General features: G+C 43.5%; 1 protein-coding gene across 1 annotated transcript in view; it reads right to left on the bottom strand.

Annotated features, from left to right (window-relative positions):
- The window catches only part of NID2 (nidogen 2), a 54,107-nt gene extending 33,475 nt beyond the window's left edge, over window positions 1-20,632 (bottom strand). The window contains 8 exon segments of the mRNA XM_054567568.1: window positions 1,591-1,606; window positions 4,901-5,053; window positions 5,055-5,260; window positions 5,342-5,380; window positions 5,383-5,645; window positions 10,935-11,167; window positions 19,427-19,738; window positions 20,377-20,632. Coding sequence (XP_054423543.1) covers window positions 1,591-1,606; window positions 4,901-5,053; window positions 5,055-5,260; window positions 5,342-5,380; window positions 5,383-5,645; window positions 10,935-11,167; window positions 19,427-19,738; window positions 20,377-20,604 — 1,450 coding nt within the window. The 5' untranslated portion in view covers window positions 20,605-20,632.
- Between the last annotated feature and the right edge of the window lie 420 nt (window positions 20,633-21,052).

Genomic DNA, 21,052 nt, shown 5'->3' with positions numbered 1-21,052 from the left:
GGTGTGGAATCCATGTCTCGATCCCAGCTGGATGAGAGTGCCCTGAGCATCTCCAAAATCAAGGTGGCATATTTTTTCTATTTCAGTGGTTATTTATATGCTCTTTCCATCATAGTTTTGAATGTATTTTCACACACTTCTTCCTATCCTGGTAAGGATATATTATTGCCATTTTACAGATAAGAAAACAGAGGTCCATAGAGATTACACGATCCTCTGGCTCTGAACCCCATGCTCTTTTCCTTCTGCCTAGTACTCAAGCGTGGTGGGCTTCGGAATCACCAGGGAATCTGCTTTAAATATGCAGATTCTGGTTCAGAAGCTGGAGGCCCTGTGTGGAAATCAGCATTTTAAACAGGGAGCCCAGTTGAATTAGATGTAAATAGATTAGAGCTCACACTTTGAGAAATAGTTTTTATTCCACTGCGCCCTCTCTGCTGAATTTGCCGACAGGGCAGGCCGTCTGCCAGACCCTCTGGGGACCCCACTTTCTGCCAGGGAGCTCCTGTCATGGAGTCAAAATGACAGGTCTGCCGGCATCTCAGGACAGCGGGAGGGCGGAGGCTGGCCAAGTTTGAACGAACTCAGTCTGCAAAGGCTTTGTTAACTGAGGGTAGGCACTTGCTCAAGGATTCTTAAGAGGATTTTAAAATCTCATTTCTTTTTCCCATTGAATGCTTTTTTACTCTTCACATATCCTTAGTAGAAAAAAAATAGGGCAAGGATACATACGAGGAAAAAGAAAAGCAACGGCACTGCCGAAGGACTTGACACTTGTCCTTAACTCGGAGTATTTTTCACAAAAACGGAAAATTTCTCCTCTGCACCTGTTCAGATGCATCCTTCTATCTTCACTTTTCCAGAAACACTTAAGCACTTGTCTTCAGCCCTGGGCCTGCCTGCGCTCCTTCACTCGGGGCTCCGGCCCGGCCATGAGGGAGGCAGGCAGGCTCCAAGGCACAGAACCGAGCTCATGGTGCCACACAAGGGGACGGAGGGCTTCCTGTGCGGGGCTGCCCCGGGCGGCTGGAGTGACTGTCAACAAGTTCTACCGGCACCGCCAGGAAAAGGGCCCACATTTCCACTCTGTACAGATTTTACTAAGTTTCCCCACCTCCCAGAATGATAGACTAGTCAGAAAAACCACATCCAAATATATAACAAAAAACAGTGGTGTGCTTTTTCCTCCACTTTACATGTTTGTTTATTTTTGATGTATGTGTTGGGTGCATAACAGTGTTGTTTGAGCAAACAGTTATTAGCGCCGTGGTTGGGACATGGGGGTTTGCAGCTGCTGTCATGACACCAGCAGGCTCCCCCACGCAGGTTCTCACAGGTACGGGGGGGCCCTTCCCGTTCACAGACCCACGGCAACCTGGAGGGACAGCCGGAGAGGGCCTTCCTGCCTGGAAGGCCGGGAGGGGCCGGGAGCCTACTCCAATTCACTCCCAGGTCCGCGGCCCGCGCAGCATCCCTGCAGCCTGCCCCACGGCCACAGGTGCAGCTGGGCGGGGAGCCACGGGGAGAGCTGTTCACGCCCGGGCTTTCCCAGCATGACTACCACCTAAGGACAAACAAGACAGTCCCCACAATGGAGCGTGAATACCTGGGCTTTCTGAAAGCCAGGTGTCCCTTCTCCTTTCTCATTCATCAGTCAGGCTGAGGTTAGGTCCTCATAGCACCACCTGAGCAGGCTGCAGAATACCTAAGACCCCTGCGCCTTCTGCCCCCGACATGCAGGCAGGCCCTGCCCTAGCCAGCTGCGGCCCTCACCGCCAGCTCCTCTCTCACGCCCGCCCGTCCGCTCGCTCACATTCTCTCTCTCTCTCTTCACCTCTATACCTCCATTCTCATCACCTCTTTGTCCAGAATATTTCCCCACTTTTTCCTTCTCTAAACTCAGGCTCTGACCTGAAGGCTGGTCCACGCTCTTCCTCCTTCACAGTGACTTCCCTGACTTGACACCCAGGGACTCACCCTTCCCTGCATTACCTCTCAGTTTACGGTCGTGTCGTCTCGGCCTGCCTCTTACTCAGGCCAGTCACTCAGTATTTCCGGGCCTCAGTTTCCTTCTCTATGCAATGGGAAGGTGGATAGTATCTACCTCACAGGGCAATCCTGAGGGCTGACTGGGATAGGGCTGTCTTCAGCCAAGTCCCCTCCTCACGCCCCCGTGGGCCCTCCGAACAAAACTCCCGCTAGTGCCTCAGTCAGAGACGGCACATGGCAGGTGCTCAGGCAACGTTTTGGTTTGACAACAAGTTCCTAGTGCTGCCTGGAGAAACAAGACCCCTCAGAGGATGCTTGTGCACTCATTTTATTGCTGGTTCTGTGGCTATAAAAACAGAACAAAGCAGATAATATCCTTGAGGCCAGAACTAGCTTGTGATTGGGACATTCGTGCCTGGTGTAGACACGACCTGAAAAGAATCTGGATTTCTCAGCAAAAAGACAAGTCTATAAAAAGAGTCCCTAAGGGGAAAAAAAATTAAAATGAGAGGAAGGAGAGATATTTGGCGGGGCCGGGGGGTGGGGTGTGGGAGGAGGGGGCCTTTAACTAAACCTTAATTTCATGTTTTAGCAAGATGACTAATACGAAGCTTAAAGGGAAAACTAAAATTCATTGGGCAAGGTGCTTCTGGTGCCTGTTATTAATGCTCATAATGATTTAATGAAGTCTACAAATTTTCCACTTTAGAAATGAGGAAAATGGTGGCCAAATAGAGCACAAGTCTTACCTCAAACCACAGAGCAGAGCTGGGAATCAAGCTTAAGTTCACCTCACACCAAAATCCACACTCTCACTCCATCAGTAGAAATAGCCATGCAGGATGGGTCATGGCCGGGCAGTTGGCAGGCAGCGCTCTGTGTCCCTCCTACCCTTACCCACCAGCTTTCCCAGGGGAAGTCCACTTTTGCCTGCTAGACCTCTAGGGTGCAAGTGTTCCATCTGGGAAAAAAAGTCCACTGAGCCCCCTCCCCCCGAAACGTATCTCACAACTGCGTGTTTCCATACTTCACACAGTCCTCCTAAAACCAGAGGTACAGACAGGGCTCACCTATTTTCCCTCCCTGCTTTCAAGTTTTCAAGGTTTTCCTCTCTTCTCTCTAACATAGCGGTTGCTTTTTTTTCATCCAAGGTGCAAAACCTTATACTTTTTTTTTCTAAATGTCTCAGTGTATTAACCAGCTTTTTCATGTGCATCTTGCCATTTCCAAGATGTCAGTAACAGACGCCGTCCAGCAGCTGATAAATACCATAGTTCATGCCCCGGGGGGGTTAAGGCCGCGCCTCTGTTCTCCATGGCCAGTTCCATACGCCTCCTCCACTGTGACTCCAGCAAACTCAACCTCTCCCAGCTCAAAGCAGAGGGTGCAGCCCCTTCCTCTTCACTCTTTCAGAAATCCAACCTCTTCCCAGGGCAGGAAATCACAAGTACAAGCACCATTTAGAAATACAGTATTCCCTCAAAACTCCCTTGCTAAAAATCTTTGATAATTAGCTTTAAGTTTTCTTTAGATATATGAAACTTATGCTGCAAAGTCAGGAAATTGTCAAGGGGGACAGAAGGTTCTGAAGCCTTCCAATAAAATTCACATCTTCAACTTGACGAAACTATACCCTTAGGCACAAATTAAGGCCCAACCATTTCAGAAGCCTCTTCTTTATTCTCAGCCCCCTTCTCACCCCACTGCTGGAAGCTTTCTATAATTAGTAATAGCAGCCACCATTTGTGGAGAACCAACTAGTACAAACACTAATCTAAGAATTTCATTATCTCATTTAATCCTCTTAACAAATTTAGGAGCAATTTGAGGCTTGGGGTTCGCATAAATTGCCAGTAAGGAGTGTGGCAGCCAGGATTCAACCTAAGTCTGACACCAACACTCACCTTCTAATCATACACAATATCACAAAATAGTTTCTTCCTTCCTGAAATAAGCATTTCTTCAAGCACATTCAATACCACAGCAGAAGAACCCCGAAGACCCTCTTATTTTTTTTTTTATCATAAAAGGGATGTTTTTAACACAAAAGGGATAGGAAACAGAAAAGGTAAGGAAAAAAAGAGGTCCCGAAGAATGCCTCCACCTCCGACCTCTTTCCTGTAAGAGGTCAGATGAGCAGGCCCTGAACAAATGGAATAACTGACTCTGTGGTCAGTTTCCCATTCACGTGTTTACATCCCTGCCTGGGAAGAAAGAGCTGACATGACAAGTCTCAGCTAGGACGAGAAGGCGACACAGGCTCCATGTCTGTATTAATTAACCACTGCCTCCGCCCGGCATTTCTCTCCCAGCCACTCACCCTGGTCAGTGAGTCATGAAATGAGGACAAGGCTCCAGGGAGGTGAATACCACAGCTGCACAGCCATGAACCAGAAATGACAAGACACAGGTGCTTAGCGATTTTCTTTCCCCATGGGTCTCCTTTCCCAGACACCACCAAGTAGTTCTCACCAAGGGCACACAAGAGTTGTCCCATAACAGAGTTAGAATCTGGAATGTCAGCCACTTAAAACTAAGGTCTTCTGCCCGCCATCACTGTAACGTGCACGAAGCCCCAGGATGTTTTACCTTTGCTGAACTTTCAAACTGAAATACTTCATTACACTTGAGAGCGTAGCTGGCACAAGCAAGCCAGTCCTTCCCCACTCACTTCATGAGGCCCATTTTTTAAAAATATTATTAATCGTCAAGAGACCAAACAGAACTTGTCTGCCAAGATGTGCTTGGCAAAGGAAAGATATTCTATCTCCTGAAACATGCTTTTAAAAATCAGTTCCAATCTTCTTTTTGCTAAACTTTCCACGTACTCGCCTGAGAGAAAGATCATGACTCCCTGCAAAACCAGTTTTTAAAAGTAGAATCTTAGCACCCAGTTTTGTAACCCACTTACCCCTGTGTTGGAACTGTTGTCATCTGCCACCCCTTCCTTGTGCCGCCCATGATCCCATGGTGTTGTGTGACCTGGAACAGCGCAATTGGGCAGAACTACCTCCCATTCAGGATGAGCTGGAGGAACATCCCTTTTTGAAGTATCTGGCCCCTCTGTCTGGGTCAGGCCAGATACTTCTCTTTTCAAGGCAGGGAGGTGGGGCTCCCTGGGAAGGATTCAATGCATTTCCTTCTATCTCTGATGGAGCCAGGTCCTTGGTCCCTGGCTAGTTAGAAAACTCAACTGGGCCTCTTGCATGTGGGGCCTCTATCTCCTTCATGTGCCTCCCCTCTTCGGTTTGAGGATCCAAGGTGGCAGATGCTCTTTCAGGGTAGAATGGCATATTTCTAGGTGTTGCGTGCCAAGGGGAGGCCATGTCAGAGTTGGGAGCAGAGATATCACATCCTACAGGCCTTGAATCAGCTTTTGAGTGGAAAGAACATTGATACTGCTGTGGCCTTTCAACACCTCCTCTGGTTCACTCAGGAGGTATTCGACTTCCTCCTCATTCTCACCATAATCATCCAAATTGTCCTCACTGTACTTGCCTTCCAGGGCTGAAGCATGGCTGAAGGGATGTTCCAGGGACGCTAAAGAGCGGGCATTGGAAAGGACTCCTCTGACTGTTGCTGGTCTGACATTGTCCAACGGGGATGTGCTGCCGATATGAAAAGCCCACACTCCAGGAATCCCCAGGTTGCTGTGTCTAAACAAAAAGAAATGGTGCATTGTAATAAAAGTGGCCATTTACCCACCTTCTTACAAAGGTGAGCAATTTATTTTAAAATTAAAAGGCTATCAAGATCAGATTCAGTTTTCAATGGTGCAGAAAAGCCAAATAAAATGAGACCTACATGTTAACTTAAAGGATTATACTGAAATTTCATATAAACAATTCACTTTCAAAGGCTGTGTTTCACAGAATGCTAGACCATCAAGTTATAATCTGCTCTACAATCCATGTTTCATCTAAAATCTGGCTGACTGAAAACAAAGAGGAATGTGGGACTATTTTATCTTTTTCCTACTTTTAAGAAAATGTATACTGAAAAATTTTTGCCAAACACTTAAATGATAATAACTACTACATGCTTTTAAGAGTTAGTTATGTGCCAAGTGCTTAACATTCTTCAATATAATCTGCAAGGCAGGGGCAGTTACCATGCCCAATTTTACAGGGGAGAAAATAGGTTTTGAGAGGCTAACTGATCTTCATAATTGACAGAGCTTGGACTCAACACAAGCATCAAAACCCATGCTCCATACTTGGGCTTTACATTATTATAAAATAATAATTATTTGATGTCCAAAAAATACAGTGTAATCAATCAGCATCTGTAGTATCATTACTCTACAGTATGTTAAAGACATTTCATTGTTTAGTCATGTGAATTCATCAATTAACTAATTCACAGAGAATGGTGAGTCAATGTAAAAAAAAAATTCAAAGAAATACAAATGCACAAGTCTAAAATGCTGAGCAAATGCAGAACAAAGTTAAGGGGGAAATAAGAAAATAGTTTAATAAAAATGCCATGGGTCATTGGTAAGAAGTATTCAGAAATATCTGGAAATGAAGAGCTCATTCTACTTCAGAAGAACATGGGATATTCAGTCTCCCAAATATCCCAATGATCATTTATTTCAGAGCCAATGATACATTCTGAACAGAACAACTACATATAAGATTTCTAAAAATAAGAAAAAACTCAAACAAACAAGGATCTAGCAAGCTTGAATACACCAGCTTGTGTATTCCTCTGGTGTATGCACAAAATACCTGACTCAGAATCTTCCGGGCTATGGGATTTCCTTAAAAGTCATTCAATGAGGAATAAGGGCTAATGAACTAATAAGTTAGTAAAGAATTCATTGACTCATATAATAACAAGAGAACTTCACTCATTGGGTAGGTGTTCATCATATTCATATGGGTTTCTATAACAATATTTCCATACATTCCAAGAATGAATTTCTCTCAATCTCTCCCCACCTCCACCCCATCTCTATCTCTCTCTCTCCCCCTGTGTGTGTGTGTGTGCGTGTGTGTGTGTGTGTGTGTGTGTGTGTGTGTGTGTGTGTTTGTTATTGTGGTTGCTGCTGCTGCTGCTATTGTAATTAACTTAGGGAAACAGGAATATAAAAAGCAAGACTGTGATTCTTTGTGCAATATGCTATGTATTGTTGGTAAGTTCTGAGAATTAATGTCGGTGTTTCTTGGCAAGCAAATAAGGAACACTGAAGGGGATAAGAGAGAACCCTGAAGATCTGAGGAGACTGAGTTTATTATCACATCAGCGGTATGGCAGCTGTGAAATTTTTTCTTGATGTTAGAAGCAAAAAACTATAAAAGCTTCAAAGTGCGGGGAAATACAAATTATGGCAGATAAAAGCTCAATAAAATATCCTCCTAATTAAATATAAATCACTATCTTGGCTTTTGTCATTGTACGTGATGGGAAAGTAACCAATTTGAGTTTATCCTAAAATCCAAAGTCATTTGGAAAGCTTAGTGATAGAAACAATTATTTCCTAGAAAGGAAAAATAAGACTACAAAATGGGGTAACACTGTCATCCTCCCTGGGTTGTTAGGAGGATTAGGTTAAAAAATCATATAAAATGCCTAGCTTGGGGCCCTGCACATAATAAGTACTTAACAATTGTCTTCCAAGAGATAGAAGAGGATCTAAAAAAATGCAAATTTGTGCATTCACACTTAAATTTTCAGAAGATTTATGACAAACACACTATGACTTACATAATTTATGACCTTTGAGCTTATAATGATGAAACAAGTTTGAGGGAGAGAGAGATTCCACTGACTAGGAAAGTAACTTAATTCTTTAGAGATGTATGCCAAAGCATTTAGGAGGGAATGGCATGATGTGTGTGACTTACTTTAAAATACTTAAGCAAAAAAGAAAAAAATTTATGAATATGGCAAAGTGTCCACAGCTTGAATCTCTATTACAAGCACTTGGATGTTCGTCTAGCTACTCTCTCCATTTTTCTATATTTTTAAAATTTAAATAATGAAAAGTAAAACAGATGATTTAATTGAGGAACATTTCTATGATTTGGAGGTAGAGAAGGCCTTTCTGAGAATAATACCAAGACCCAAAGTAATAAAGGAAAAGACCAATAACTTTGACAACCCTCAACTTATAACTTCTAGGTCATGAGTAACTTTAAAGATAAACAAGTGGATTAAAAAATTCACAGCATATACAAGGACTGAGATCTTTATCATATTTTTTTCTTATTTATAAGAGTTCTTTGTAAACACTCCAATAGAAAATAGCAAAGGATATGAACAGATAAGTCACAAAAAAGACAGATGAATGACTATTAATCATATGCAAAGGAGTTCAGATTTACTAGTAATCAAAGAAATTAGAATAAAAATATGAAAATTTTATACCTATTAAGTTTTTATTACAAATATTACAAAAGACAGAAGCTTATAGGGAACAGGTGCTGTCAATCACTGCCCTACATTATTGGTGAAGATATAAGTTGGTGCAATGTTTCTGAAGGGCAATATGTTAATTCACTTCAAAATGCTACGCTTAGTATGTCTTTTCTCAGCAATTCTACTTTTAAGAGAAATGAGAGTCTGAACAATGTACAGGGTGAGGCAAAAGTAGGTTTACAGTTGCTTACATGGAAAATAATACACTAATTAATAAATAATACAAGAATAAATAAACTCTGTTTCACATAGTCACAACTGTGATCTACTTTTGTCCCACTCTGTATATTATGCTATTTACTGCAATGACATTTATAAAAGGAAAAACCAGAAACAGATTAAATGTTCTCCGATAAATTATTGTCTTAATAATATAGGATATATTTTGCCATGTTTTATAACTTTAAAATGATAATATAAACAGATATTGTACTGGAAGAGGCTTATAAAACTGTGATAAATGGGAAAATGGCCCATGTATAGCAAAAGAATCATTTTAGCTTTTAATTATTTTTTCATATAGCCCTGGCTGGTGTGGCTCAGTGGATCGAGTGCCGGCCTGTGAATCACAGGGTCATCAGTTCAATTCCCAGTCAGGGCACATGCCTGGGTTGCAGGCCAGGTCCTCAGGAGGGGGTGCTCAAGAGGCAACCACACATTGATGTTTCTCTTCCTCTCTTTCTCCTTTCCTTCCCTTCTCTCTAAAAATAAATAAAATCTTTTTTTTTTTTTTTTTAACATATACCTAAAATACTGGAAGGACTATTAATACTAGCTATCACTTGAAGTAGTAATACTGGGTAATTTTTACTTTTATTTCACATCATTGTGCATTGTTTGTAATTTATTTTATTTTTTAATATTAACCATGAGTTACACTTAAAGAAAAACCCCTCTGTTAATCATTTTGGCCCCACAACTACTTTGCTCTCATCAAGCAGCTCAGGGATTTCTGGGAAACATCAAAGATAAAAATGAGAGAAGGCATGAAAGGAGGTAAGTGTGTGTGTGGTGTGTGTGTGTGTGTGTGTGTGTGTGTGTTCGTGTTCTGGGGGCCCTTTATGATTGTGGTGGGGAAGCACAACTGCTCTTCCAACCGGCTTTTTGGCCCCCTACACCTCCAGTGCCCTGTATGATGTTAGCACTTATTCTAATTCTCTGGAATTGATCTATTTGTCTGTCAGCACTACCAGAGGGCAAGTTGTTAGTTCAGGGCCTGTGCCTTAGACCTTTTTGTCTTTCAAGCGCTTGGCACCCTGTGAGCTTTCCTCAGTATCTGAGGAGCAGAGACTCTGTGGCCTCCAGGGTTAAAGAGTCGGGTCAGACCCAAGGGGAAAAAGCAGGGAGCTAAGTTTTCTCCAGAGTCTAGACTAAAAGGCAGCCTGGATGGAGACCTAAAGATGCCCAACGTGGATCATAAGAATGGAAAAGAAAACCATAAAGGATTTAGCATATAATAAGCAGTTCAGAGTTCCAACCTTGTGCTTGATTTTGGCTTTGCGACTTATTAACTGAAATTATAGGCAACATAACTTTCCTAAGCTCATTTGTCAAATTGAGAAAAGAGTATAACTTACTTCCTGGGATTCTTGTGAGTTTTAATTAAGACAGCGTCTAGAATGTGTTTAGCACAATGTTTGGCAAATAGGAGGCTCTCGATAAATGTTAGCTCGAGTAACACATTTGGTAGTAGGGCCCGCTCTCTGTAAGCTGAACAGAGCAGATGACAGGCAAACATGTAACATGTCCCAGTTCCTGGGAATATGGGGTGAAACTGAGAGGCAGGAAGGGAAGTTCAGTAGCCATATGTGTTCTGTCTAGTTTCTAGATCAGTATTCAGGAAAGGAATAAAAACAAACAAAAAAAAAATTTAAAGCCCTGAAATTAATGAACTTCCACAGGTGCTAACCCCTATGCTGGCTTGATGTGGAAGGACAAAAAGGAAAAGGGCTTAGGGCTGCACGAGCAGAGTAAGCCGTTCACGGGGCCGAGGAAGGCGCCTGGTCAGTCCTGGCCACCCCAGGGAAAACCAGTCAGTGCGATTTTAGATAATAAAGTCACAGAGAAATCCTAAGACTTCTAAAAACCTACCAGTCTGTTTGTTCCCCAAATTACTCTTTTAACTTTTAACACATTATCTGTCCAAAAGACTAAAATCACAACATCTCCTTCTGTGGAATAATTAACCTGAAAAACTTCAGTCTGGGCAGTTATATTACTGGGTATTTTTATGTGGTTCCAAGAGCCATGTTTTCCATAGCAAGCTTCAGTGGCTCTGCAAACACATGCACACACAGTTCTGTTTCAAGTATCTTTAGCCAATAGGGCAAGAAAAATAAAGCACCTTTTATATCTGGTGAACTCGTGCCTCTCAGTGTCTAGTCTAGTCCTGGTTTTGACCTGATGCCTTGCTTGGAAGCCACCAAGATGCTATTTCATGGTCTTATGGCCACTCAAGCTTGGGTAGCTCCTAAGGGTCCATACATTCCAACAGGAAAGGGTTTAAGCCCTATGGTACTTACTGGTAGAGATTTTTCACAGACTGTTCAGTGCTAGTCAAGCTGAAATATGCTCCTTCTTTCTTTGGGTCATCGGTGTCTCCTTGGCAGAAGCCCACCCGGGCTGGAAGCTTGAGCTGGACATTATAGGCCTCTTTGGGGCGAGTTCCAAAGAACTGAAGGCCGTTGGCAGGATAAAGAAAGAGGGCGTAGGTATCAGACTCATCAGATGCCAAGACTGCCTGGAAAGTATTCAACTGTGAAAAAGAAAAGAAAATATTCTTAATAAAACAAACAAACAAAAAGACAATGCAAGCAAAGCATCATAAAGTACAAAGGGTTTTCCTTCTTCCTAGAATTTCTCCAAATTGTTTTTATACATGCTATTCTTTTAAATTTGCTCTTCAAGTTACAATATAATTTTATAAGCTATGTTATTATAATCGTCTTTTATCAATTTATATTAATAGTTGAAATATGCATAGGTAAAAACTCAAGTTAAAAAAATAATATCTCTTAAGGTTTCAAACTTCTCCCATCCCAACCTCTTTCAGAGTTGAGAGCAAGTAGCAAACGGTCCTCATCCATTCCCACCCCTACTGCTCTAGTTTACTGCCCTGGGCACTCATCTGGTTCATTCATTCATTCGCCTATTTACTGACTGCCCCCTGTGGGCAGGTACCACGTTAGGTGCTGGCTGATCAAGAGTCCTCCTTACTGTTCTTACAGCTTCATTCCCTTTTCTCTTCCATCAATCTTTTCACACCAGCACCAGAGTTATAGATAAGGAAAGAGAAACACAGGGGCTAACAAATCTGCCCAACACCAGGCAGCTAGCTCACGGTGGCAGGCCAGCCAGAGAGCAGAGTTCGTGTCCTGTACCACTAGACCACTCTAACTGCTCCTTAGCAAGCCATTCAAGGTGATGTGGAACCTGCCCCGAACGTTCCTCCTAGGCTCACATTTGCTGTATCTCCATCAGACTTTTTAATGTTCCCCACAAGTCCTGTGTACTCTGATGCTTCTGTACTTTTGTCCATGTTTCCCTGTGCTGAAAACCCTCCTAACTTTCCAGTGCTGCCCCCCCGTGTGATTCCATGTCGACTTATTTCTGTCCCCTGACCCTCCATAACACCACTGTGTGTTTCTAGTTAGTATTCACCTCATTTTGCCTGGTTAGCTGTTTATGTGTTTATAATCTCCACTTACTGATTCATTTGTAGAGTAATTCAATCAACCAAGTGCCTTTTAAGCACCAGACATTATACCTGGTGCTGAAGAAGCAAAGGAGCTTGTGCCCAGGACGGTCTCACAGTTTAGGAGAGGGAAACAGCCATGGCTAGAATTCTAGCAGAGTCCCTGAAAGAAGGAGAAGAGACTACGGAGGGCGAGGGCGTGTGCCCAAGGCGTATGCCCAAGGCCTCACCTCGGGGTAGGGTAGGCGCAGGCATAGGGAGGCCCTAGGAATGTCAATAAACACAGCAGGAGCCCAAGCAGACCAGAGAGACCCGGAGCTGAATTAGCCACAAACTCAACACCCGCGCAGGTCATTATAGAATCACTCATTAAAGTTCAATTTACTCTCATATTTTCAACAAGACACTATTTTTTTTTTTTGGCCTTTGTCTACATTCAGCTATCTCCTCCCACCCCACCAAAATGATCTGTTAATGGCGCTTGATTATCTTAAAAAGATGTTATATTGAGGACTCTGAGAACATCTCTCTCACTAAGTCCCACTCCTTTTACAATTTAATAGGGACCTTGGGAGGTATTTATAAGTACCACTGCTTTTTAAATAATGTGACTCCCAGACACATTATCTACTGATAGGAGTGATATCACCCCATCTTGCTAGACTGTCAAAATTAGGCACAACGAAGAACATCACAGTTTACTAAATAAAACAACAAACAAGAGGAATGCACCCTGCGTTTCATTCTGTCTTGGGTCCTCTGTATAGTGCTCAAGGTCTCTCCAAAGGTTAATTCTTCCTATAAATGTTTAATTTCAAAGCATAGTTTTGAGGTTTTGTTTATAAGACAAAACACACAGGTTTTTAATGTTTTCCAAGAAAAAGCAAAATTATACACAACCTTTCTTTCAGTCTCTAACGTTGAAAAGGTCTCCTTGCTTCACTTTGCTCTTTGCTTTAAGTTCACAAACTTATAGAGTTAAGGGGTGAGGGCTAGTATATTTGTTTTTGTTGTAGTTGTTAATTGTTTCATCAGCAAAGCTTGAGTTTTTCAACAACAAGAAAAAAAGGCAAAACATGTTTTCTAGAATTTCTCAAAGTTGGGAAGCCTGAACTTCTGTCAAATATAAACAAAGACTGTTCTGCAATATGTCTATACATAACATGTTCTACATTATCAATTAATGTGGATTCAATAACTTCTGAGTTTTATTTTAGTCCGAAATAAATAAAAGTTCATCTAGGGAAAGAAAAGTCCTCACAGAAGGAGAAAGAATGTTTCTAAAAGCTAAGCTTTCAAAGCTCCTGGAATTGATTGCCCACAATAAACGTGAGATAGGAAGGAATCCTGGTTCTAAGTTTAGAGAAATTCTATGAGATAAGGAAGGCCTATAGATTGTGAAGGAATTAAAGGGGATGGGGGAGGAGAAGAGGGGAAAAGTAAACAGAGCTGGGAAGAGGAGAGTCTGACTTTTTTACTGGGGTCTGGGCATTTAGCACTTTATTTCAGTCATTCTTTCAGTCAGTCAACAAATTCACTTCAATAAAAATTTACTCAATGTCTTTTATCAGCCATCCCTGAGACAAGCACTTATTACAGGTGACAAATGTTTAAATAAAGGCAAATTAAAGAAGAATTTAAAATAGAATTTAGGATCCCAAAGTATTCGCCAGAAGTTTAGCTACTTAAAAACCACCCCCACACAAATGATCACCTTTAAAGTTCTCATCCAGTTCCATAAAACTCTACACCTCATTGCTAAAGAGTGGCCTTCACAAGTCCTGAGGGGCTGCTCCTCCCCCGAAGCACTCCTTGACTGGTTTCCAGACCGGAAAGGTCTTCACATTCCTGCAGACAAACCTTTGCAAGAACCCCGCATGCTCTGTCTCTGAGGGGAAACCTTCAGATGGGCTGCCAAACCCTACAAAAGGGTCACAGGTTCCCAGCTCCTCCAGGACCCCAGAGAGGAGAGAGGGGCCTCCACGGCCAGAGGAGTAGCATGAGAGGATCAGGGTCAGTGGCTGCCAGGCTTCAAGGCTTCCGCCATCCTGTTATCAGAAAGAGAGAAAAGCCAGAGCCCACGGCAGAAAGCAGGCAGGAGTCTAACTCCTTTCCAGGTATAGGATGTCACCAGGGACTGTTGCCTTGAAACTCGGCAGAGCTGAGCCGCTGGATGTAAAACAAGCCCATCTCTGAGTTTCTAATTTTTGCAATCCATTTAATTAATTTCAGTCACCTGGCAAAAAATCAGAACAATGCCATCCCTGTCCCGAAGGGATTTGCCTATAGTGGCCTACAAAAATTACAACGAAAATCAATCAGCAGAATGACTTCCAATGGGTCATCGCATTCTCTTTTCTCTCTTCCTTAGGGTCGTCCGCACTCTGCAGCTGCAGCTTCACCGACTTCTGGCCCCCAGGGTTCGGGGCCAGCACCAGCCTCTGTTCTTGGTGTAATTCTCCGTCTTCCGTTACCTGCATGGCACCATCACATGCACGATTTTCCCTCATTCATTTTCTGTCTTAAATCCTATAAATCCTGCCCAAAATTCAAAGATAAATGCTCAGTGCTCTCATATCCTTTCTGACCTTTAGTCTTTGGCAAAACTTCAGCATTTCTTTAACCAATTTCCTCATGTGTCTCCCTGTGTATGTCTTCATAGCTCCATCTCAGACTCTGGTTAAACGCTTTCGGGTACACTGCAGACCTCCTCTTTTCTGAACGTCAGCTCCAGAAGTCAAAAAACTACAACAAAGCCCTGCTTTTTCCTCTCATCCTCTCTGTGGATCCAACACCCTCTATCAATGACTATCACCCTTTTTAAACAAGTCAGCATACCTCAGTCCCTACACTGAGGCCTCCAGTGGGCAACCTTCTGCTCATCCTGTGTTACTGCCCCATGGCTCCTTCATCCATTTCTCCAGCCTCAGCTCTCCCAGCCTCTTCCCACACCCTAACTCAGATCAACCTCTCCCGCTGCCTCATTATCAAGATCCATCTTTCAGCTCAACTTAAAATTTAGGTCAACAAAACATTCCTCGTACCACACAGATCTGTGTAACCAGTTCTCTATAAACCCCATCCCTCAAACAACAACCACACAATACTCCCCTTCCCCAAAAAACACAGCAAAAGTAAACACTAGCCCTCTTTATGTCTCCCGTAAATAAGTCCTTTCAATGTCAATACCGTGACTTCTTTGCTCTGTGAGCTACCTATGACAGCTTGAGGAATCTCAGATTAACTGAACTGATAAACACTATTTGTTCATATTTTTAGATGCACTTACATCTTGACATCCCTGCAATATCAGCTAACACATCCTGTCACACCCACCATGAATATTCAGAGAGAAAGGACAACTGAAATTAAGTGGTAAAGATGCCATTCCTCTGATATCTTCAAGTTTCCAGGAACTTTGCAACATGAGGTTAATATGCCAAGGTTTAAGAAAGCCATGTAGAACTCCTGCAAGCAAAGTAGATTACTTGCCAAAATCTACCTCCAAAAAAACTATTAGAACAAGAACTCAAGTCACAGAGCTCTTTAAAGTATTCACAACACCCTTCAACACGGGTAATTGAAAAAACATTCTCTCTCTAAACAGAATCCTCATCTCCTTTCTAAATGAAACAAACTCTGAAGCCAACTCAGCATATGGCAATGTCTGAAGATTGATTTTAATTAGAAAAGTGGAAGAGAGATGGAATCTACAAATCTTCCTGCACTCCCCACCCAAAAAAGCCTAGACGGAAACTGCAGTTTGGAAAACCTTGTACTTAGAGAGTCCTTATGTAAAGGACTTACATCACAGCATCCTTACAAGGCAGAGAAATGGAAGAGCCAGAACCTGGTCTCACCAAGCCAATGAAGGGGAACATGGATTGGCTGAGCATCCACACCAGTTAAGTCTAAGAGACTACAGTAGCTATGGAAAACCTCACCTTAGTTAATTCTCCCAACAATCCTGCAAGGTAGGCTGTGCTACTCTACTTCGCAGCTTAGGAAACTAAGGCTGAGACTGAATCACTGTTTCCAAAATCACTGGATAACCTTTCATAAATACTTTTTCTTTCTAAATGTTTTTATTATCTTTATTGTCATTGTTTTCACAGCCACCTGGCAAGTTGGATAAGAGAAGCATTATTCCCACACTACAGATGAAATTGAGAAAAACAGTTAACAAAGTCAAGTCTATATTGTAATTTTCAGTTTCAAATAAGCCTTAACAAAGGTGGAACTTAAACTCTAGCATGATTTCATCAGCCTAGAGCTTCCGCACAACTATTCCTTTCCCTTATTCATCTCACTCAATTTTGTCTTTCTATTCTGTGTTGAAAAAGTAAGACAGAAACAGCTGATTCCCTCCAGAGTATTGGAATACTAATTTGATTCAGCAGTGGCCTTGGCAGCAGATTTCATTCCCAGTTCATTCTTCCTTTGAATGCAATATGGTTCCAAGGATTCTTCTGGTACTAAGATCACATCAAGACACTAAAACTCCAGCCTTATTTACTGAAAGTCTGAGGAAAAGGCACAATTATTGTTGTGTCTTCCTTCATCCCATGTGCCAAGGAAATGGGTCTTGCATGAAAAAAGTCTGGGCAAAAGCAATTTTAAAAAAACCGAAGAATGAAGAAATCTGAATTCTAAACCTACCTTTGCCTCACTAAGAAAAGATTTTTGGACAATACTTTTAATTTCTATTTGCTGTCATCTGTCAAATGTAAACAAGAAGTCATGTGGCACTTATCTTGTAGGATTGCTGTGGGAAGACAGTATGATAAAATATTGTTATCAGAATTAGCGAGATAACTTAAATAAATAACCTATATCATAAGTGTCTAAGTAGTCAATCTTTCCTTTGTGCCCTCACCTTTTCAGTATAGTCAGAAAGAGCAATCTTAACAAAAAATATCAATCCCCTGCTTTAAACCCTTCAAAGGCTGCCTACTGACAAAAACCCCAGTCCAAATTCTCAGCACCACATAATCTGTCCCACCCCATGGCCTTTCCAGCCTCTTGTGTCACCACCTGTCTTCTTCAGTAATGTGTACCACACATAATGCCCCAAATACATTCTACTTCACAGCACATGGGACATATGTCACATGCTATCCTTCTTTTGGGAGTGTTCTACTCTGCTTAACTCAGATTCAAAGCTGCCTCTTCACGGAAACCTTCCCCGATTGAGACCCTTAACCAGGGAGGGGGAGAGTTAGTCTCCATAAGTCAAAATGCGATTACACTTATCACGTTGAATAATAATCACATTCTGGCTGGTGTGGCTCAGTGGGCTGAGCGCCAGCCTGTGAACCAAAGGTCACTGGTTCAATTCCCAGTCAGGGCACATGCCTGGGTTGCAGGCCAGGTCCCCCCAGTAAGGGGCACGCGAGAGGGAACCACACATTGCTATTTCTCTCCCTCTCTTTCTCCCTCGCTTCCCCTTCTCTAAAAATAAATAAATAAATAATCTTAAAAAAAAAATCAATCCCTACTAAATTACAAGATCCTTGGGAGTAAAGAGTATGTCTATATCAGTGCTGACATACAGTAAGTGTGCAAAAAAGATTAATTGGATGAATAAACCTCAACTATGTTTAAATGTAAATTACTTATACAGTCATATATGAATATGCCACATATAAGATATATGTTTAGAAAAAAGATGGGAAGAAAATAAACTATTAGCAGTGGTGACCTCTGGTTAGTGAAATTATAAATAATGTTTATTTTCTTTTCTAAATTTTTTATTATAGTTATGTTATACTTAATTTTAGATGTGTTTCAAATGTATAAGCAAAAATAAATGAATGAATACAACCTAATGGTGGGGGCCTGACCTTATTTAACTTTCTCCAACTCTCCACCTAGCCCAATGCCCTGCACAAAGGAGGTGCTCAATATATCTGTTTGAACTGAATGTATTCTGTTGAGTTGAATAGTTAAAATGTCAAACCAGGCATTTTTTAAAAATTAACAAACAAAACTAGATGTTGCCTGACCAAAAAAAAAAAAAAAAAAAAAGAATGACAAAAATAATTATAATGTCAATCAATTTTTATTTCTAAATCTCCTTTGCTTAATACAGCCTTTAGGAAATATTTCTCTTACAGAACACGTAAGAATGGCTACCATCTTGAACTACTCAGTGAGAGTGGGCAAGCTACTTAATCTCTCAGGGAGGAGATATGCCATCTTTCTATAGTTAAAAACACTGTGATGAGTTAAAATAGAAGTAAGTTTTAAGTGTTTTAGCCCTTGAAGTATGACATTTTAGATTCAGGTTTAATTTCATGGGAGGAAGTCCTATCTATTCCAGGAAGGAGGCAGTTTATCAGTTGCTGAGCTACTCTGGCCCCACCTGATGTCCACTTGGAGTAGTTTAAATGTTGCTGCAAGCCCAAAGACTGGGAGCTTGGGTTTTTTCCTCAGGTAGAGACTATAAAATTAATTAAAGACAGTCTCCTGTAAACTAGGGGGCATGTAAACCTGGAGAGCAAGTTGGCAAAAGCTATCAAGAATCTTATAAAAAGTGCATCCCTCTGGCCCACCAATTCCACACCCTGGAATGTCAACTAAGGATATGCACAAAGATTTAGCTTTAAAAAAGGGCTTCACAAAATTATTTATAATGATGAAAATTGGAAATAACCTTAATAACCACTGGATACAGTGGTAAATCCACTGGTTGGAATATTATGCAGACTTTATAAATTACATTGTAGAAATAGATTTACTGACACTGAGACATATTTACCATATACTATTTAGTGGGGGGAAAGTAGGCTACAAAACAGTATGTACACTGTGAACCCATCATTGGTAGAGAAAATGACATAAATACAGATATTGATAGGAAAAAAAAATCTGGAATATACACAGGAAAATGTTTAACAGTAGTTATCTTTGAGTGGTAGGAAAATGAAAGGTTGTTCTTTTATAAATTGCTTGTATTTGCTTATGTTTCTCTTTCAATGAACATATAATTAGAAATTCTTCTTGTATACTTAGAGGTGATTCTAAAAATAAACAACCAAACAGCAACCCGCCTTGTGCTCTGAGGGCTTCCGCATGGCATCTGCACTAGGGCCCTCTAAGTACTTTCCTTGCTAAAAGGCACCACCCCTCAGACCCTCGGTGGAAGCCTGAAGGCTTCACTTCCAAGCCATGTCAGCCCTGCTGCCATCAAGAGATACGTCAGGTTCAGCTCAAGAGCAGATTCAGAAAAAGTGGCTCCAAGCCAGTCCCTGGGTTCCAGCCCAGAATTCAGGCCCATCCCTCAACTGGCTCAGCAGCCAAGCATCCCTTGCCACTTACCTCTCCCGAGGGTGGCGTCCCGAGCCTGACCTCCTCGTAGGCGCCCACCTTCTCCCAGGTGGCCAAGAAGGCGTGGGTGGGGGTGAAGTCAGAGGCTGCAGCGCGCGGGAAGCCTGCGCGCACGTAGCGGGCGGCCAGGCCCAGCACTTTCGGACCCTTGTCCTCACGGTACAGGATCCTGCCCCTGCCCTGGCTCGTGTCGATGTCGGCCAGAAAGGGAGCGATGGCCGGGAAGTCCGTGGGGAAACCATCGTCCACATACTGGGTCTCTCTGGGGAAGTCCTGGGTGGAGATGATGCCGTTGGTGCCCACCTGGGAAAGGAAGGAGACAAAAGGTGACTGGCGGTCGCTTACTCTACAACAAGTCCACAGGCGACCACCAAGGTCTAGACGTGAGCGCTCACCCTGCCTCTCATGGAGGATCGGGGCTTGAAGCTCCCTCTTCCCCACAGCTTGGTAGGCTGACTCCTGTTTCAGGGAGACCCGGACAGCTTCAACCTGTGTCCCACCTGCCCACTCCTACCCTATAGCGCGATGCAATAGGTCCAGGAGCCCTAAAGCTCGTTCGCATATTTTCTCACTTTCCGCACAACCCTGGAGAAAACCTCCAGGGTCGAGGAGGGAGCATCCTAGCTCTACAGACGTGCACTGACCTAACTGCAAACCCCGCTGGCTGCCCTAGCAACCCTACCTTCTTTTCTGCCCGGGACGCTCGTGTGGCCGCGAACAGTTCATGCTCTCTCACTCGACATATGGAAAAGCAGAGGGTCCGGCAGCAGTACCGCTGCAAAGCCAGGTCCCACCCCTGGGGCGCTCCGGGACAGCAAAGCCTGTGTACTATTTCCTCCCCTCCGAAGGCAGGGGTTCGGTGAGATCCACACTACATGGGCCCCTGGGAAGAAGCTGCGAGAAATCTGCGGAGTCCCGCACCCAGAGGAGGCCGAACTTACGTAGAGGTAGCTGAACTGGGCGTCGTAGAAGCGCAGGGGACTGGCCAGCTTCACCGCGGCTGAACTTTCGTCGTCGCCTTCCTTCAGGAGCTGGTCCCCCTGGAACTGCCCATAGGGGAAGAGCTCGCTTGGCTGCAGCGCCGCGGCCTGGGACAGCACCAGCAGCAGCAGCCACGGCGGCGGTGGCGCCAACAGCGCCCGCAGCCCAGCTGCCCGGTCCCCCCGCATGCTCGTTCGGCCCCGGGCTGCCGCCGCACAGTGCGTCCTGGCCCGCCAGCCCACTAGGCGCTCGGCTCCAGCCTCCAACCTGGATACCCGCGGGTGCCGGGGCGGGGCGGGCCTCCCGGCCCTCCCAGCGCGCTGACTGGCTGCGGCCCGACGCGGGGGACCAATCACCGGCTCTGAGAAAATTCGACAGCAGCCGCCACATCTGGTTCTCGTTAAAAGTTTTCTAAGGCAGGGGTCGCGGAAGCAGGCCGGCTTTTACCCCTGGCGAGGTAAAAGCCCCCGGCCGGGAATTCCCCGAGCTGCTGCTTCTCCTCCGTCTCCGCTCCTGGAGCCCTCCCGGGGGCCCTCCCTCCCTCCTTCTCTCCTTCCCTCCGGTCCGGTCTGCCCCGCGAGCCCCGCCCCCGGGACCAAACTGCTCGAGGGGTCCGAAGGCAGCGGCGCTGCAAGG

This window comes from Pteronotus mesoamericanus, unplaced genomic scaffold, assembly GCF_021234165.1.
Source record: "Pteronotus mesoamericanus isolate MK-2021 breed Mesoamerican mustached bat unplaced genomic scaffold, CSHL_Meso_final contig_182, whole genome shotgun sequence".
Taxonomy (NCBI): domain Eukaryota; kingdom Metazoa; phylum Chordata; class Mammalia; order Chiroptera; family Mormoopidae; genus Pteronotus; species Pteronotus mesoamericanus.
Note: the sequence above shows the minus strand (reverse complement) of the source record. Positions and strands in the feature narration are given on the sequence as shown.